Source organism: Rhea americana, unplaced genomic scaffold (genome assembly GCF_003343005.1).
Source record: "Rhea americana isolate MKP2758 unplaced genomic scaffold, rheAme1 scaffold_172, whole genome shotgun sequence".
Lineage (NCBI taxonomy): Eukaryota > Metazoa > Chordata > Aves > Rheiformes > Rheidae > Rhea > Rhea americana.
In genome coordinates, this window is record NW_028185839.1 from 414,172 (window position 1) to 434,299 (window position 20,128).

The following is a 20,128-nucleotide window of genomic DNA, read 5'->3' on the forward strand; positions in this document are numbered from 1 at the left end:
CTGACAGGGTTCTTCCAAAACCCATCTCAGATTACAGACTAGGTGTAGAGTGCACCAGCCACTTGCTTACCAGTGATAGTATTTAAATCGGGGCCGCCAGTTTGGAGTTCTGAGAAGTGTTTGTACTGCACACGCTAGATTAACAAAGAGGTAACACATCAAGAAAAACCTAGAGATGAGGAGGAAGGAAAGAAAAACCCTTTAGCATATCCATTTATATACTTTTGGCACATATTATAATCACATGCACGACCTACAGCTAAAATTCATCTGCCTTGTCATGTGCCTACCCCCTAATTTTTATTAGCCTGAACTATCAGAGTGAAGTAGTTAGAGAAGTATTTTAATTGGATCTAGCTAGATCTCTTTGTAGCCTTACCCTGATCTTTCACAATGTTCTATGTTAAAAATAACATTTTTTCCAAAGAAGAAAATAATCCAGCAATAGCAAAAATGTATTTATTCACAGTATACTCCAGAGCAGAAATAAACTGATTTATGTGTAAAGTCAGATGACAGAGAATTCATAGAAATAGAAGTGGAACTTAGGTTCCAGCAATATGCTTTATTGGTTTAAGATATAGTCCTGAACAGCTATCAGATTAGCAAAACACAAAAGCATATCACATTTATTTCATAGCAACTGCCCTTCTTACATTGACAGAATTGGAGCCACCATGTCAAGCGAAGCAATAAGGATTCCCAGCTCAGCAATTAACGCTGTTAACAGAAGAGCCCATGTGGGTTCACCATTTGCTTTGCCATGGCCAAAAACCTGAACAAACAGAAACATTTTCAACTTTCACCATTAAGCATAAAGCATGCTTACCAAGTATTTCATGAGGTTATAGTAACAAAAATTATGTTCAAAAAAAAAAAACAGCAATTTGCCTACATACTTTTTCTCTAGAGCAAGGAGCCAAATAATTCTAATGGCTTTCTCTGCTTCACTGAATTAGATGTTAGACTTCTTCATAAAATTTCATAAATTATGTTTATTCAAACTCCTTTTTAAATATTCCTAGTTTTTAACAAAAGAAAACAAAAGCATTAAAAAAATACTCATCTTCACTTAGATGTTGGGCAAACTGGGAAAAGTAAATTTGATTTCTAAGAGTATAAAGTCAAATAGTTACTATGTACAGAATGCCATTCTTTAACATGTACAAACCCAGAGGAAAGGAATAATGTTGTCTTTCGCTATAGCTTGCAGCAGCCGGGGKGCTCCAGTAAGGCTCTGTAAACCTGCCCCACAAGTGGAGAAGAAGGAGCCTATCACGATGACCCACGGCGAGGGCCAGGAGAGGGTGCCCACCACTAAGTTCTTGTTCACTGCGTCGCCATACCTGCAGAAAGAACAGCAACATGTTCGTTTTTAAAGGAGCATTTTGATTATCACGTTTGATTTTCTGGGTTGGTTTAGAAATGTTACTTCTTGAATGGGAAATACAGGAATTGGCAAACAATCTCTGTTACTCCCAATGCACCGATGGAAACGTCTGCAGCCCAGGTTCAGCAATTTGAAATCTTTCTTTTAACTATTTATTCTAAAACTCTTACTTTGTTAACAGAGTACTATTTCCTACTTTCAGCTGGTAATATGCAGTCCTTAACATAAAAAATTAAGCACATTTTTTTAAAATACCCAACCAGTGACGTTCTCTGGATTTTTTGCTGTAAGCCTTTTCAGCACATGATAAAGGGACGCAATCCAGTATCAGACACTCCTACAGAAGGGCATGGGCTTTTTTTTTCCTCCCTCCAGATTGAGTTTTATTCACAAGCAATTCCCTGCTTATCCACTGGAAAAAAAAACTAACAACACAMGGAGACATCTCAGAAAATGCACCTGTTCAGAACACTGTTATTGGATTTATAGACTGAAATGTTTGAGAATTAATAATCTGAGAGCAGAGATAAGCAAATACCAATTTTACCCTGTAACGGTTCTCTGGTTGGGTTTCGTAGTTTCATTTGCATGCACAAAAGTGATTACAAATGTTATGAGGAAACTGTTTCCCCTAATGTGTACAGATCTAAGTGCAGGCTAGCCACCTATCCTGTAAGATTTTTCTTTAAAATCTGAGGGAGCCAGGCTACAAACATTAAATCAAATACATGGAGTTCCAAAAAGTCCTTTACCAAAAGGAACCCAGAAAGGGGAAGAAAAAAAAAAATACAGTGCAAAAGAACATACCTTCCCTGCAAAAAGAAAGGAAAATCTTAAAGCAGCAAAACTTAATGGWTACTTACTTATCTCTCAGGACTACACCTTCTATGCAGGCTCCAAATAATAACACACAACTGAAGTCTTGAGTACAACGTATGCTAAGGAAGCAGGATTTATTTAAACAGGGCAGATGTAAATAACTACAGAAAAATATTGTAAGAAGTTCAATACATGCCTCAGCCCTATGCTATCTGCACAGCAGCGTATCTTATAAATACTTGATAAARTTGCCAAGTAAATTAATGTCTCAGTGCTCATGCATACCTTTTAATATTAAAGGTTACAGTTATTGTTTTAAGATGCAATTTTTTAAAAAGCTAATTTTAAAAAGATAAAGGAGATAACAGTTTCTGTTTTATCTTCTTAGACRATTAATTGGTGTTTACATGTAAGATTATTTTCTTTGAAGTTATTAAAATATCTGCCCCCTTCTCCTTTATTTGAAGATGTTTTGACTGGATAGCAAACCATTAGTTTGCACTTTCTCATTTTATGGTCTCTGATATCACTCAGATCATCAGTAGGTCTTTGAATATTGGTTTTATTATTAAGCTGGACAACTGCTTTAGGCAAGACAAAATACTTCAGGTCTTTTGATCTGTCATTCTAGGGAGTTTTTGACCTTGTGATTTAGGTTTACATGGATGTTACAATCTCAAACTCTACCTTCTTTCTCTAAAATATAACCATAAAATACAAAGGGTACTAAAAGAGCAAATACTGGTGGCTTCTAAATATTATGGAGTGAGCTTTCCACTGGGTGGCATTTTAGTATCTAGGTATAAAGTTTATCAAGCAAGAAATAAACTTTGAACTTAAAAAAAATTGTTTATAATAGTAGAGCTGGAGGTGATGTCTGAAACTATGTTAAAAATCTGTAATGTTAGAAAACAGAATATTCAGTACAAAGCTGGTTCCAGAAATAGCAACTGGAAAAGGCTGTGCTCCTAAAAAGCTGGGACAAGCGAGCTGAGAGTCTGAGGTATGATCTCCACATTTTAATGGTCCACTACATCCTTAAAAAAATAAACAAAAAAGCCTCCTACTTGTACTCAACCAATCTGAGAAGCCATAGGCCACTGTGTAGCAAAGAAAAGCAACCAAAACACAAAAGAACAAAATAAAACCAAGAAAAGGAACAGAAAACAACAAGGCAACAATTCASATGCTTTCAGCTCAATGACTGTCTCAGTTTACACTAACTGATTACATTTGTGCTGACAATTTAGTCAACTGAAAGCAGTTCCAGATACACAGTCATTCATCTGAGACACAATGTGCTAGGACTCTGCTAACTTTAAAAGGATACAGACTAGTGATGTGGTGACAATGGCAAGAATTGTTCCAACGGGAATGGATTTCTGTGCATCTTTGAGGTCCCCTGATCTATTTGAACCAGCCATGATGCCTGAAAATACATTTTGGACATAAGACCAAAGGAGCAAAGAAAGCTCAGAGACCCAAGATGCCCTCTTTTCCCCGGTACTCTCACCAGTCACAGAAGGGAAGAAGATGCCAACCAGCACCATGAATGAAGTAGCTATATCTGAAAGCACGTACAAATGAAGATTGTTCTTCTGACCTCCTGCATCAACAGATGGGTGATGTGCTTTCTCCAGTATCTCTCCTTTCTCCAAATAATTGCTCCATAAGTTATCTTAAGGTTATTAACACACCACAGAAAAGAAAAGCATGTTTCAGTTTAAACCTGTTCTCGTAATGGGTTTATGACTGAAGGATCACAAATGCAATTCATGCAATTCAGTAATCCACACAAACTAGACATACACAAGTTACATGAAAGAAAATTTCTATTTCATGTTTTCAAGAGAATCTGTAACAAAAGAGCAAACTTGTATGAATAGCCTGTAAGAATTTAAGCATATTTACCTTTTACACTTTTACCACCAAAGGTAACATTCTTTTAATTCCACACTTATTTTAACCCCAAGAAATACATAAAGTATTTCTAATGAAGTGCCATACTCATATGGAGTGATTTGGAGAACCCAAAGTAGCAATACTGACCAGATCTGCGGATAAAAACTAATTTATTTTCAGACAGTYGAGAAATTACAGAATTACATGATTGACATAGGAATAGATGCTTTGAAATTTCACAAATATTGAGTCCATTTTAAAAGCTAGCCTAATGGCTCCCATGAAAATGAGACTACTCAACACCTTCACACAGCAGCTAACAATGAACACATTTCAGTGATATTAGATTCAGGAGCAGGCAAAAGAGGAGACATTTTCATACACGTGCTCTTATCCTTCAGGCCATAGTCTATGACTCTCCAGTTTAGATGAATTAATAGAGCTTTGAAAAATGGTATCAACTTTGTTAGTAATTGACTTTCTACTGAAATTGTGAGATGTACAAGGTGAATTTTAATTAATTTTACAACACAGAAGTACTGTATCAGAACATAAATGCCATCTCCTCTTTTAAGAATTTTTAAGAATACCTGGTTTTCTTCATTGAAGAGAATTTTCTTCACTGTAATTACATTAATTTAGTCCCTCTTTATCAACCAGCATGGAACAGTTCAACCCATTTCACCTACTTTTCTATCATACCTTTTAAAATGCCACTAGCAGCTCCTGGAATCCCTGCTATCTCTGACACATTGTTGAGCAGGAAATATTCATCACAGTTTTCAGTGGTTAAGTTTGTACTGTGGCAGAAGAGCTCCCAAAGTTTTGAGGCCACAGTAATGTTATCCTTAACTATGGTTTTGGCACAAACATCAAACTGATCCCTTGACAAAGTCCTGTTGCCCAGCATGCAGATCCTGGAAGAGAAACAAAGAACACCTTAACAGTTATGGATATTATGTGGCACCCGGAAATGAAATCCCCCTCTTCCCCACCGTCCTCCCTTCATATCATTGTAGCTTAAAGTGGYTCTAGCCTGTTCCATCATTTCTCTGCTTTAAACAGATGCTAGGACTGTCAAAAGTATGAAAGCCACTTTTCCAACAATTTTGGGAGAAGTATGGAAAAAAAAAGGGAAAATCAGTACAGTTTAATGAATTCAGTATCAAAGATAAAATTACTTTAAACAATGAAACGGAAAGATTACATAACATTTTTGTTCTCCTTTAAACAGAACTATTAGAAGGACAGAGAACCAAACATTATTAACATTCCAACGATTAAAAATTGTTAAGAGTCTCTCAATATATAGAATAGCGTTACTCCAGTTTCTGCATAGTAGCACTTAATCCCTGACATTTTACCTCCAGAATTAGGAGCAAACATTTCAACCAAAATAAGGTTCTTGTCAGAAGACATAGTACATCATTGCTAAACCTGTCTGTAATTTTATAATCAGGTAAAATCCCCCACTGCCTGTTGAACGTCAAATCACAAATACAGCTTATTCCAAGACTGAAGATTTTTAATCCACACCCTACAMATTTGGTTCCTGAAGACGTCGTGATACAAAAACTTGCTTGCTGTCACTAAGGAGTTCATTTACCCTCTCTTTCCAACCTCTTCCCATCCTCCACTCCCCGTTATGCATTCCCTCACTTCCTTTGTGCCAGTCCTGGCACTTGGATACCAGATCTAACTTAAACTGTCAGAAAACTCCTCTGGGAGGGGTGTGTGTAAAATCATTATTTTCTGCCATTTTAATGAATTAAATTGAGTCACAGCATTAAAGCCAAGGCAGGGACAGGGCTCTTTCTGCAGGGCTCACAGACCTGTAAACTCTTAACTTCAGACTAGCCTTCCCCTCTAGAAGGAAAAACAAGTGCTGTATCTGCTCCCTGCAGCAAAATAAAAAGGAATACAGCCTAAAGAAAGGTAGGGAGAAACATTCAAGGACAATCTAAGAGATAACAAAGGCAAGGTAGAAACATTTATTTTTACTACTATAATGTTTTACAGCAAGGTCAGATTTATAATTGTGGGCCCTAAATATCTAAAGGGAGCACTTGAGGGGCTGTAACTACTCAGTTATTATTCACATCTCAAGGTGCAGTAACAATTATACAGGCTCAACTACCCTATTTCCATTCATCACTTGTCAGTAGTATCAGGAAACACTGCTGCATTTCTGTTAAAACATATGCTTCTATGTTATTTCTACTCCAACGTGGAGTTTAATACAGTGTATTACACATTTAACTCTTGCTGTGTCAAGGAGCATCTGCTGTGTTCAGAGCAAAACTACTCTTACCATAGACTCATCTGTGTTCAGGCCAGAAGGAAGCTTCACTGGGGCTTTGGCAAGGCCCCGCGCATCATGCCCCCACACTCCTGAGATCCCCTATTTCTCAGCAAGCAGCTGCACACCACCTTCACAGCTTCCACCCACAAAGGCAGCACATCATGTCTAACCGGAAAGYAGAGCTGCCACACTGCTTCCTACTGAGAGGACTGCAGTAAGTAACTCAGCAAAAATCTTGCTAAAAATGAACTGAACAGCCCTGGGCTAAGATAGTGGATTGTCCTTGTGGGACGCTGAGATATGTCAGCCTCCATCAATCTGGTATCCTCACCAGAAGACTTCCTCTTACCAGCACAGCTAAAGAACGTAGCAACGTGCTTACTTTTCGCCTGAGAAATTCTATTCCATTGGGCTCTGCATATAAAAAACTATCACTGTCGCTGTATACAGTGACACTGAATCCCTCCATACCCTCCCACTGAACGGTAGGCAAAGCAAAACATATCCCCATGCAGAAAGATTACTCACGGAAATTCTGGTGGATCAAAGATGGACTTGATAGCTCCAGCATAAATGGACAGTATGGATATTACTACGCAAGCCAAGAAGAGGGAAGCAAATTTGTTAACGTATTTCACGCCCACAAAAACCACTACTGCCATTAAGAAGAGGAATACAGTTCCATACACCCTCATATTGTTTAGCATAGCACTGGATGCATCATGGGCACCGGATGGATGAAAAATTGCTGCTTGTGGCACAATATATGTCTGAAACAAGAAGAAAGCAAGCTGAACGAACACAGCAACAAAACTCTGTYTAGATTACAGTAACGATCTTTACCTATACCAGCAACGTAAACCATTACCAATTTGCAACACACTCATCACTAGGAATCTTCAGTTTATAGAAAAAAGTCTGAGATAAAAGAATCACAGAACAGCAGGGGTTGGAAGGGACCTCTGGAGACTACCTCGTCCAATGTCAAAGGCTCGTTCTATTTCAATAGTACAATTGAGCCAACTTTATCAATAACGAGCATGTTTCTTTGATTAAGTCATACTTCCATATAGGTTTTCAAGGAAGCTTCCATTCTGGATACCCACAAAGTATGCAACTTTTAGAAAGCAACACTAACTGTGGAAAATTCACTTTTCATATGTTAAACATCTTAAAAATGGTACAACTAYAGTACTACTCACCAACAAAATCTCAATGGCACCAAGGATATACATCGCTCCTGCAAATGTTGTTCCCAAATAAAAGCACAGCCCTACAGCTCCACCAAACTCTGGGCCTAACGATCTCGATATCATGAAATAGGAGCCACCAGCTGTGAAACAAGAAGAGTGGAAGAAAAATAGTCATTTCTTAATTGTCATAAATTTTCAAATACTCACAGCAAGTATACAACAAAATTATACATTGTGCATCTGCTTTTTTAAGACTTCAGTTAAAGTATCTTTTTCTTAGCAGAGTAACTAAAAGCCCAATAAATTAATCTTTAGCCAAAGCAATATAAACCAGAGATACAAGATACGATTTCAGGCTTTGTATCCTTGCTTAAGCAAATTTCTGAGAAATAAAGCCATGTTAATAGCTTTTAGTAACTATTWTTCCATAAATGAGAACTTTGTAAATTATATTTACCTGGAACAACACCATTTGTTGCAATAGCACTCATTGATATGGTTGTCAACATAGTCTGGGGTAAACAAGGAAAAGGAAATAATTGTGTCAACAACATTTTTTAAAATGTAACTTATTTCTTGCTAGAGCAAAGTTGCTAGTATTTCTACTTATTTTGCCTTCAAAGGTCATTTTCTGGAAAGAAAACAGTAACAGGAATGTAATCATTAAGCTGTTGAAACTTTTGCCTGAGAGACAATTGCTGCTTTATCAGGTCAAGTAATAGGTCTCTGCAGACAAAACATGATAAAGAGTGCAGGTGTCACTGTCTGCAGAGCTGAAATTCCAACTAAGAGCAGCCCAGCAGGGAGCAATGGCCTGGGACAGAGCCAGAAAACAGCTCTTTGCTGAGAAAACGCCATTTTTAAGACTATCTACATTGGTTACAGTTTGGCAGTTTCAAATTACTACCACAAAAAACAAAAAAAACAAAAAACAAAAAACTTATGCTTACAGGCAKAGCAGAAGCATTTAGCATAAATCTGGCTTTTTGTTATGCACCTGTGCAAAGTGCAGCCTCTCCCAGCTTTTTGATAGTCTCACAAAAGTGACAGCGCACACACTGTTTTGACTATGTACTCACACAACAGCAGCATAGTAGGACAATCAGGAAGGACTGAAGAACTCCTGCCATTCCCACCATCCAAGTCAGCCGAAGGAAGAGAATAACCCCGAAGATATTCTGCATGCATGGTAAATACACTCCCATCAGGGTGCCCATGCTGGGTGACTGAAAAAAAAYAAAAATACAGCAGTAATAACTGGATTTATTCAAAACGTAGGTGGCCAACCCTTCCCCCAATTTCWGTTTTTCAAATGGTAGAAATCATACACACAAACACACACACACACACAAACCCTCACTCTTCAGGTCATTGTATTCAGCATTTAACACCAATTACTAACAACTGCATATGTCTGTTTAGTTGTAGGACTAGAGCTTTTAGTATGAAAGCAGAAGAGGGCTGTAGACTCAGAGTAAGGCAGATTCTGCCCTACTCTCCAGAGCTGACAAATTAGTTTCATGCAAAATCTACTTTTGTAATGTTACACTTACAAAAGATTCGGAAGCAATCTGTAGTAAAGTATAGTGCATTGTCTCTCATTCTGTGTAGAATTAGTGATCCTACCTCATTTGTGTTCATATAACATTAGCATTCAGACTGAACTACTTAGTTTCTGAGAAAATTCAGATTAGTTGAAGTTTCACGGGAACTGTATATTACCAACATTTAATAYAGTATCTTAGAATTCTCCCTTGCCCAAAAAGTTATTGTCAGATCCCAAACGATGATACTGAAGGGCCACTGATAAGGRTTTCATTTCAAGCAATGCAGTAGCATTCCCCATATTGGCACACACAGTACTGGCAGYAGCAGAGTGCCAAATTTCACTGGTTTCCTGCCAAGACATTTCACAKCTTCTGTTGTCTGAGATTTTCTTTTGCATTTAAAATTATACAGAATTCTGAAACAYAGGGGGAACAGACAGTGTAATTTTTCTAAGCGTCATTCCTTTTCACACTTCTCTCATAAATAAATTTGAATTCTAAAACACATTACCTAGAAAGCATTTAAGGAAGCCCATGACCAATCATCTAAGCGGCATAAGGTCATTTAATGGAGATGACAAGACTTGTTCAAGATTTGACTYCACACAGCATTAACTATATGCAAAATTAAATAGGCAACACACACCATTACAGACTAATTAGTCATCAGATCAAAAGCAGTGGTATTTTAAGATAAGCATATTACTCTTCAACTGATAAAATGGCTGACAACAACTTTGTTCTAGCCTTGTATTCACTAAGGAAAAAKATAAGGTAAGGCAAGAATATGTTTCTTTACACAAAGCAGAATCCTAGAAAATCAGATMATTATAATTTCAACAGGTCAAAACAAGCACCTTAAGAACTTCATGCTTTAACTTTCAATCATATGTTTAAATTCAAAATTTCATCTGCATTAGCAATTTGCCTCACCTTAGCCGAAAGGACTACACCTAACAACATGATCTGAACAGTTCTCTGTTCAAAATGCCAGGCAACTGCTGACTAGATTTTTTTTTTTTTTTTTAACTGTTAATTTTGTAGCTGATCTGATTCACACAAAGAATTCACTTTCCCTCAAAAACGCAGCAACTTGTGTAAACATCCTGAAGCAAAATGGGAAACATAACCACTTGCTGACAGTTTGCAGTGGGCCTGACTTACCCCTTAGAGAACGGAGCCAGACAACTGTGTTGCAAGTTACTCAGCTGTTCCAATGCCAGTGGACTAAAATCCCCCTAAAACTTCATCTACCATTTGTRTAAAAATTACTGTCTTGTGGAATTATCACAATCAGTATCTCCTGCTTTGACAAGCTAATGTACGAAGAAGAAAGGATTATCTTCCAATGTTAACAGATACGACACTTGGTACATCAGGATCCTGATCAGAACATGGTAAGGAGTTGGAAATTAATTGTTCCAGTATTAAAGGGGAYGAGGATCTTCAAGATACTCTTTACAGTTTACCTACCTCCTCTCAAGGAAGAGAGGTTTACATATTTTTGATTCAGACACCACCTTCTGATTCAACTTGAGTTGTTGGCAGCAYAAACATTAACAGCTGAGAAAGTGCTAAACAAAGTTGCCAGGCTCTGGACAGCAGAGGTTGCCCTGTATAAGGGCTTCCCAACTGACACTGCGATATACAAATACATCAATGCATTTGTAGCCTCATTCGGAAAGAGGCATTCTACGCAATTTTCTCGTCCATTTGCCCATTCATCTGTCAGTMACCTCCCTCACATCTCTGAGCCCAGCAGCCAGTATCAGCTGGATTCATCAGACACGTAGATGCTGGAGATAAAGGTCTTCCTAAGAGCTTGTCAAAACYGGCCCCTGAGAGGAAGGAGGGAGCCCAGCCTATCGCTCCTGCGCAGCGGGAGCGGGTGGAACAGTAGTTGGACCCTCTGCTGTCAGCACCCCGAGCACTCAGAAAAACAGGTAGGCTTTAGGCCTGCCTGTTACAGGTCTCCCAATACCTCATTCCTCCCTCTGCACAAGGATTCATCTTAGCTTAATTCTTTCCATCTTCTGCTCTACTCCGTCGCTTTGCTCTATCATTCACCTCCTTCTCCCTCTCCCTCTGAAGTAGTCTCTTAGGTGCATTGAGTTACAAGCAGATCTCAGCCACAGAGGGAAGGAAACTGCATTAGTTGTACAGTTATGAGACTACTGCAGAGCAGAATAGCCTAGGAGAGGCGTAAGCGTCTGCTAGTGGTCACGACCCAAGCCGCAGTATTGCTAAGGGCACTGCAGGCGTRGAAGTTTGCTCTGCATTTTCTTACCCTGTGGAATAAAAATATCAACAGTAAAGAAATGATGCACGAGTACTACTTGCACCAGCTTGTTCACATAAATATTTAATACCAGCAATTTGCAACGACTTGACCCTTCTGGAAAGCMTCTTATAATTAGCAGATTCCACTGCAGTAAGTGATGTTAAACCAGTGCTCTAGTCTCAACAAAACGCAATCTGAAATCAGGGAGGTATTATGTCCAGTCTCAACAGCTACCAAACAAAAACATTTAAACACTCCATGCTGCACAAAGGGAATAAAATACAAAGACATTTTGATGAACATTGCTTTAGATCAGCTGACAAGGAACAGAAAATCTCTATGACAGTCTCAATTTCAATGATGCAGAGCAGGTTTCCGCATGTGTGGCACTTGCTTTTATCAGCTGCAGATRCATAATTGATACAAATATTGATTTGACTCTGAAGGACACCATTTCCTTTGTGCCAGTGTGATGGGTTATCAAAACACGTGGCTGCAGGGCTCAGGGAAATGGATCGGTAATGACAGTTCTTGGGGCTGGGCTGTAGCATGAGGACAGAGMGCAACACAGAAATTAAGTGCCTTATTAAAGATACACAAACTAAAATAGTTAATCTAATTTCCATCATGAGCTGGGGGTATTTTTATAGCACTGTGACTATTAAATGCTGTAATAAAGGCCAGTATTTGCAAAAYGGAGAGCAACTTAAATCTCTACCCTATTATGTGTAATAAAATTAATTCTATCTGATGCATATCTAATATTATCAAAAATACTTAATAGAAATGTTGAAAAAGGACAATATGCTTATACTGAGCTGTTTTGCACTGAAATTTTCCTGATCTTTATTTTAACCTTCCACAAACTGTGYAGCAATTATTCTAAGAGATGGAGAGGAGAGCCACGTAACACATTTTCCAGAACTTAAAAAATTTTCAAAATCTCTTTTGGCCTTGCAAATTGARAAGCAGGTGTAGACAACAATGATCTTTCTTTACAAGCTAAAGCACCTCATTCTCTACTAATTTAAACTCAAAATTTGGAAGAAAGATCTCATTTTTTCCCAATAACTGCCCCTGATAGATTCGAGCACTTCACGAACATTTCATATGCACACAATTTTTGTTGTTGTTGTTGTTGTTGTTTTAATAGATACAAGCTTTTTCAGGTCTAGGTTTCAAAGGGGAATTTACCAGGAGATCTGTGTTCCTTCCTCAGATAGAGGATTATATATATTCACTTACTGAAAGGTTTGCTCTTTTCAATCATTTTTCAATATCAAGCCTAGAGTCAGCTCATCCTTCCTTACTCCAGTTCCCGTCTATAAGATGCCAATTCAGGTAGCTGACATATGAGGACAGGTAGCTTACTTGTCACGCTACCTGGGGATATATTTGCTGAGAGCACCTGGTATAACACTCATTCAGCAAAGAGTCAGTTAACAATGCTGGCACTTAAAAAGAGAACATGCCACTGTGTTAGGGGCTGACATGCTTCTGTGCAAATGCTCAAACGGACAGGATAAGGTACTCAGCAGCRCATCAATTTATACTTCAAGGATGAAAGAAACATTGTTTTGAGAAGTTCTCAAAAATCTGTAGAAGAATCACATTTGTACAGGTTCTGGATGTTTTCAATCCATGTCATTATACAGCTTCCGTTCATGAATATTCTGTTTTTACTGTCATAATTATCAGCCCAAAAAAATACTACAGCTTCTTATATTCTGTAAGCTGTTTAGAACCTTCATTGTACTTATGTCAGGAGAAGGAATTCAGACTATAGTCATGATATTACAACTCACGTAATTATCTCAGAGACGGACATGCTAGGCAAAGATTCACTACAGAAACTGCAGTGCTTACACAAAAAATACTGAGGTATCACAGGATGGTATTGTCACTTTTGGAATGGTTATTCAGTCCATGCTATAAAAACATCTGAGAAGCCTCTAAATACACTTTAGAGGCACATAATTCACTACAACCCACATACTGAGCCCAAAAYGTATTTGGCCATAGCAGCACAGCTTTAAAGAGGACAGTAGCAAATGGGTCCACTTTACAGCAATATTGTTTTAAATTACACAGATTCTAGCACATATCATACCTAGAAACAGAGAAACTAACAACTTCTCAGTTTCCTATTATCTGTCACATTTTTTTCTTACTGAAGCCTGTTTTACCCAACATTACAGTGCAGACCCATCACCAAATTCTCCCCCAATTCTTTTCCATTAGGGAAACAAGTGTCATCAGTTGATGCCTGAAAATAATTATTCCCCCCAAAAAAACAGAGATGCAGCCTGGATAACCTATTAGTAGCATGAAGGTAAGAACTTYGCACAGACCCAGCTATTAGCATGCCAAGTATCACACAAAAGAAATTCAAAGATAAAAAGTTTATTGCTTTTTAAATATAAGGTTAAAGTACCCAAATGCACAGTTACAGCATCCAGAAAACTTTCACTTAGTCTTGTGATAACACTGTATTAACTATAACATTACAGCACTTTAGCACTTGTAGTCTCAGCTAAAACTGAATTTTAGTTTCATATTGATTAAGTAACTTTGTTAGCATCAGTGTAAAAACATGCAGAGTAAAGAAGTGGAGGGCAAGTAAGKGCACTGGAGTTCAGCGTTCAGCATGGGGTAGAATGCATTCTCATGRAGAACAATGTGCTGGGTTTCAGCACCACCACTGCCATCTCTTTCTGAAAATGTCTTGACAGGGCAGTACTTTCAAATCTGTAGGATCCAAGTGCTGTCATAGTTTATTGGAAAATCTTCTTTTGACAAGATTTGCAAGCAAACTGTCAGGCCTGTAAATGCCATAAAATGCAACCCCGCYGCCTGAAGTTTTAGCCCTGGTTGAAGCACTTGCTAGAGCCTAAAAAGAACAATTACAACGTAGTCCCCCTGACAGAAATYGAACAACCAACAAGCGATCCTCATCTTCTACCTAGTTATTACAAGATTGCCCCGAATGGATGAACCGTCTAAATGCAGATTGTTCCAGGTGGAATTTGCCCACGTGCCTAATAGCAGAGCGACGTTTTAGCTGCACCAGGGTGACCCATCTGACTCCCACTCAGCACTCTAGAAGAGTATTGTTTCTTTCCTGCAAATCCTGTGTCACTTATACCAGGCTTGTACAAATGTCTCAAATATTACTGGGCACCTAGAACAGCACTAGGAAAATCATTTAACAGGGGTGGGTTTTGTTGKTTTTTTTTTGATTCACTACTAAAAGCCTAGCCTACTTATCTAAATGCACTGCAAGCCTATGCAAGTGTACTGGAGCTCACAGTCCGCTACTTCAGCTCTTATTTTCTGACAGTATCAGATTACTTACCATTGACCAATTTCTTTGGCATTTCTCTAGCTTTCCAAAATCACATATGTAATCATCCCATTCATTAGCCCGCCATTGAGAGATTCTTTACTTACTTTTGAYACTTTCTTCTTTGAACCATCAGTACTTTCTGCTTCTTCGTGTTCCTTAACACCTTGAGTAAGATTTGTGTAGTTGACCAACTTGCCAAGCAGAGATGACACTTTTGGTCGTATATCCAGTTCTTCCTGTGAAGGAAGACAACTAGTCAACTTCTGCAAGTTACCGCCTTTATGAAAAGTGGCTGAGGTTATGCATTCCTTGATACGGCTCATGGCTGTGGCTGCTGGTAGATACACAAGGAAAATTAGCAATGGAAAGAGTATTTGTTGTGCCTGAACCACTGATCAGAAGGGCAACTCTGACAGAAGAGCCTGTAAGCACTCTTCTCCTCATGCTGCAAAGCATTAATTACAATAATAAAAAAGAACTCTGAGCTCTGAGACTGTAGGAAGATGAGCAAATTGCATCTTGCATGTATTTCTAATGTCAGCTTACATCAATAAATTTATTTTTATGAGTCAAGTCTCCAAGTAAGTCAGAGATTTAGTGATCATAGCTCAGTCATTGTAGGCATGCCTGTATTCTGATCACATTATTACAAATTTCAAACTGTGTAATCTCGTTCACCCGGGTCTAGATAAAAAACCCAGAAACTGTGTGCATATAGGCCTTATATCCTCTATCATTATTTTCTTCCCATCCATCCTCTGCTTCTGAAAGTAATTTCAAGGACAAATCTATGGCTTCCTCTTGCAAACAAGTATTTTCCTCAAAAACAAAAAACAAACAAAAAAACAGAAATAGCTAATCTGCAAAGAAACAAAATCAGGGCAAAGTCATTCCCTTCTTCTTTCTCTATGAAAGGAAAGTGTCTTATRTGTCAAACTGGACAGTAAGTAATGCATGGCAAAAAGAAACAACTTTCTACACAGAAAATACAAGCTAATTAAGAAGGATTTCACTGTCTGGAGTTTGATCAAATCTCCACGTATCATTAACAACAGTTTCTCAGAGGATCAGTAGGATTACGTGCTGTTGTACATGATGCAGAAGTGACCCCAAAAGGATAAATGGATGCCATAAGCAGGAGAACAGTAGTAGTGGGCAGCTGTTGTTAGACAAGAACAAGGTCAGAAAAACGCTGCTATATTCATTCCAGAAAATCTCTTGGCCCTGAAGCGTCTACACATCGTTCCCTTTGCATTCTTTCCTCAGATCGTGTCTATGGGGACTGCGGTTCCCATGTTTAAAACTCTGATTCTAGGATCTTCCAGCAAGTGGTTGAAGTAACAAGCGTTTCCATTCAGCTGAGCAGCATGGTGTTTGGGATGCTACCTGCTTCTCCTCCTCTTTAACATCACAAAAACAGCCTACACTCATAGTGCAGTACTGTTACTGTTTATGGCAAAAGGCAAGTGCATGACTAGTGGTAGCCACAAATTCCACAACACAGCCAACTGGCCATTACCTGTGAGCGAGTTTATCCTGGACATAGATCTACTATACCTTGGAACGAATAGACACTAGAGCCGGGAGTGTGCTTCATGATTTTCTAGCTCAAGTACACTGCCATGCAAACATGGCTGTAGGATTTCCAGGGGGGAGCTAGCTATCTAGTAGCAAGTTAGCTATACTAGTTCAGGCTCTAGGTCACGTAACAACTCTGCTGAAGCCACCATGACCGTGTGCAGAGTCAACTCTAGTTTCCCTGGACTAAGTTCCCAGAATGGAAAACACTGGGTGCAAGCTGCAGAGATTGCTTTTAAGCTGTAACTAGGCAGCTCAACTGGAAAGCAGTYGCAGAGCCATGCAAAGATACTCTGCACTGCTCCAGGTTCTGAAAACTCTTTTTAGATACTTGGTCTTAGTGCACCTTGAGATATTCATGCTTACTGCGCTGTCAAAGCACACAGCCAGAGAGGTGAGGAAGAGGAGGAGGATTCTGCTGGACTCTGTATGGGTCCAGCTGGTCTCCTGTGTATGAGTCTGGATCTCCTTACTCCCACATTAAATARATCTTCTCTCTCTGCCTCACATTCCCAAGCACTTATATCTGGGCTTTTTCCATCACACAGGATATCCTAGCCCATCATTACTTCAAACAGAAAAATGCCCACAGGAAARCATTCAGGGCAGAAATCTGTATTATTGATAGGTTGCAGCTGTGATACAGGATACCCAAGCTAATTCAGGTACCTGAATTCAGACACTGTCCTACAGAACAGCATGGACCTTTTCAACATGATATATGCTGATTTTCCACACTGATTAGCCCRTAGTGCCACAGCTTCACTATTTAAATTACTCAGGTCACCTCTRGTACCATTACACTTTGGTACATTGTAGACATACCTATAAACACACCACTGGCTTTTAGGCACCAGATTCCAATGCAGTGGCAGTTAGGAACTGACCCATCACCTGGATCTTTGCAATACTTCATCTTCCCTTGAAAAATAAACACTACATGCTCAATCCCTTCAGCTTTGAAGATCAAGGATACTCACACGAGAATTCTGAAAAACAGTCAGAAATTACCTCAAACAAGGCCAGATTTTTGTCATARTAATCACCTCCCTTGCCAGCTTCCAAATTGTTGAGGAAAGGACTGTTTTCTTTATGGTTGCCATGACCTGCAAAGAAAACAGAAGTAGGTTTTGGTGAGTGTAGAAAGATCAAAAATCCCAAGAAAACCTTGTAACCTTGACAAAAACCAAAAACCACGCATATGGAATATACTTGTTTATTCATTTGAATCTGTTTCTTTTTAGCATGTAAGGTTATGCAAGAGTATCAGTTTTAGAGTGATAGCATATTCAATTCTGCTGCTGCTGCCAGCATAGATCTATTGCTATTTCTATTCCTCCATTTTCATTAAAATAGAATAGTAAGTCACCTCAAAGCACAATTTACAAGTAGGTCACAGCTGTGATGCTTTCAGGGCCTTTATTCTCTCAAGTTTCCTCTTACAACTATTTCTTGTATAGAACTGTGACAAGTCAAAAGACAGTTCTTCTGCACTTGGAAGTCACTACTAGTTTTAAAAGCAACTTTTGAGCAGTATGTTCCAACAGATTAGATGGATCTAGTAACACTGAACAATTCAAAGGCTAGACTCTTTCAAGTTACAGCATTCATCAGTATTACCCCCAAAGGGCTCTTTTACTAACTCCACAACGTTCTAGACATCAAAATATGCATCCTTACAATGCCTTTTCTCTTCATTGAGCTTAACGTCATGCATAGTAACAGTACAAAGTACAATGAAAAAAAATCCCTCACACACACACACACACACACACACACACACAAAATAACATAGTAGATCAATAGAGCTTTTTATAGTAAGTGGCAATATTAAAAAATATTCAAGGGCACAGATGTACAAAATGGTCTCCACGAGGAAGAGATGAAATTGTTTCCAGTATTCAGGTCTCTGACCTGTGGCTCCCATTAAAGCCTGAATGACAAACAAAAATTCTTTTCTTTTGCCTAGAACTTTGCCCTCCCTGCTCCCTCAGCCAAAACTAACTAAACAGGTTTCCAAGAGTATCTCCTTAAAAGAAGATCAATCCAAGGAATACTCTTATTTCTATTTACAAAAGAAGTATCCACTACAGAAATTGAAAATGAAAGGAAAATTCACTCAAAGGAAAATCCTGCAAGTTAAGGAAGTACTGTAGACTAAGCACATAAAAAGTAAGCAATTAAAGAACTGGATTTTGGAGTGTATATTTTCAATAGAACAAGGTTATGCCGAATTATTTTCACATCATTTAAGTGCAAGTACCTCTGCATTTTGAAATCCAAACTAATGTATATAATGAACAAGAGAAGAGGCAAAGAGAGGACCCCTCCACACACACAGAAGAGCACATAGCGTGCTGTTACAACAGTAATTGCTATAAGCAAAATTGATGACAAAGTTCAGTGACAGTCTTAGGGAAGGGATGCATGGAAAGAAGCACTATTTGCTGGAAATAGCTCACAGATGCTTTGAGCAAAACTGCTGGAAAAGACATTCACAAGTGATAAAGGTGTTTTTAAGCTTTTGGAAGTAAACACTTTGCTGACCAAAAACATTTATAGATAGCCATCAGTCCTGTTTGTCCATTACATTTCTGGTAACTTGGGACTATTAGCGTCACATTACTAATCAGCAGTTGCCTTTCACTAATGGGCTCGGCTTATTTGCTGACCTCCACCTACATTTAAAAAAATCTTCATATTGCTGCGTACTATACAATTTTACAAGATGGGGAGSGAGGGGGGAACATGAGGGGAGAAGAAAACAAGAAAAAAAAAATAGTAGGCTTAGCAACAGACCATCAAAATAAAATGCTTATCAACTTCAAAGGCAAATATTTACAGAACACAACTGCAAGAACCACCTTCTTGCTGCACTTGTTACGTCAGAAAGTCTCCAGCAGCGAATGATGATGACAGAGATATTGCCCCCTTCGTTCTTCAAGACTTTGATCTGTGCATAAATTCTCATTATTAAACTTATCACATACAACAAGGTCACAACTAACTTTGCTCCCATACTAACTTTGGATGGACTCAATGCACCGAGAGAGGGGGGAATCAAATGGAGTCATTTTAAAATCATTTCTCTGATGACACTTTTCCTTGTTCTTTCATGAGTATCTTGTAGATGCAGCTTAACATTATCTCAAAAAAAAAAAAAAAACCTACAAGGGGCATTCCTTTATTTGCAATGCTTACAGAACCTCTTTTTAATGAAAAGAGAAAAAAAAAAACACACACATCACACTGCTGCCAATAGAGCTCACATGTTCAATCTGAGATTGTTTTTTAAGAGGGTGACAATTGCTTTACTCTCTTCAAAATTCTAAACTTCTCATTACCATTCTTAATACACATTTTCCTTAGTTAAGAAAAAAGAAAATACTATTTTATACCTACTCTCTGAGCCTGACAAAAAGACCAGAGCTCTAAGATGAATATTCAAGTTTAATCAGCACTGATTTTTTTAGATGCATCTTCATTTTAGCTCCAGTAAGTTTTCCACAGTTGCTCTCTTGAGCAGTTCTTTCTCTCRTCCTCCATTTGCCATTTTCCAGCATCACTCAAATCCTTCCCATTGGCCTTCCTCTCTGAATCTGACTCCTTAGTCTGCTTGCTCTATACACCTTCCTGCACCCAGGAAGTCCAAATACAGCTAATTACACTGAAAAATCAGTAGGAATAATGACTGGAATCAGAACATTGTTTCTGCAATTGTTCGGGCATGTTTCTCTCTCTACAAAAAAAAAAAAAAAAAAAAAAAAAAA

At 38.4% G+C, this 20,128-nt stretch overlaps 1 protein-coding gene across 3 annotated transcripts in view; it reads right to left on the reverse strand.

Annotated features, from left to right (window-relative positions):
- SLC12A4 (solute carrier family 12 member 4) overlaps nucleotides 1-20,128 on the reverse strand; it is a 49,060-nt gene that overhangs the window by 12,409 nt on the left and 16,523 nt on the right. For all 3 annotated transcript variants that reach the window (XM_085301066.1, XM_085301065.1, XM_085301064.1), the window contains 13 exons: nucleotides 17,370-17,464; nucleotides 14,885-15,016; nucleotides 8,686-8,832; nucleotides 8,064-8,118; nucleotides 7,616-7,746; nucleotides 6,942-7,183; nucleotides 4,814-5,028; nucleotides 3,723-3,887; nucleotides 3,540-3,638; nucleotides 2,254-2,311; nucleotides 1,172-1,346; nucleotides 657-775; nucleotides 71-169 (listed from right to left, as the gene is read on the reverse strand). In XM_085301066.1, coding sequence (XP_085157192.1) covers nucleotides 71-169; nucleotides 657-775; nucleotides 1,172-1,346; nucleotides 2,254-2,311; nucleotides 3,540-3,638; nucleotides 3,723-3,887; nucleotides 4,814-5,028; nucleotides 6,942-7,183; nucleotides 7,616-7,746; nucleotides 8,064-8,118; nucleotides 8,686-8,832; nucleotides 14,885-15,016; nucleotides 17,370-17,464 — 1,732 coding nt within the window. The remainder of the gene's footprint in view (nucleotides 1-70; nucleotides 170-656; nucleotides 776-1,171; nucleotides 1,347-2,253; nucleotides 2,312-3,539; nucleotides 3,639-3,722; nucleotides 3,888-4,813; nucleotides 5,029-6,941; nucleotides 7,184-7,615; nucleotides 7,747-8,063; nucleotides 8,119-8,685; nucleotides 8,833-14,884; nucleotides 15,017-17,369; nucleotides 17,465-20,128) is intronic.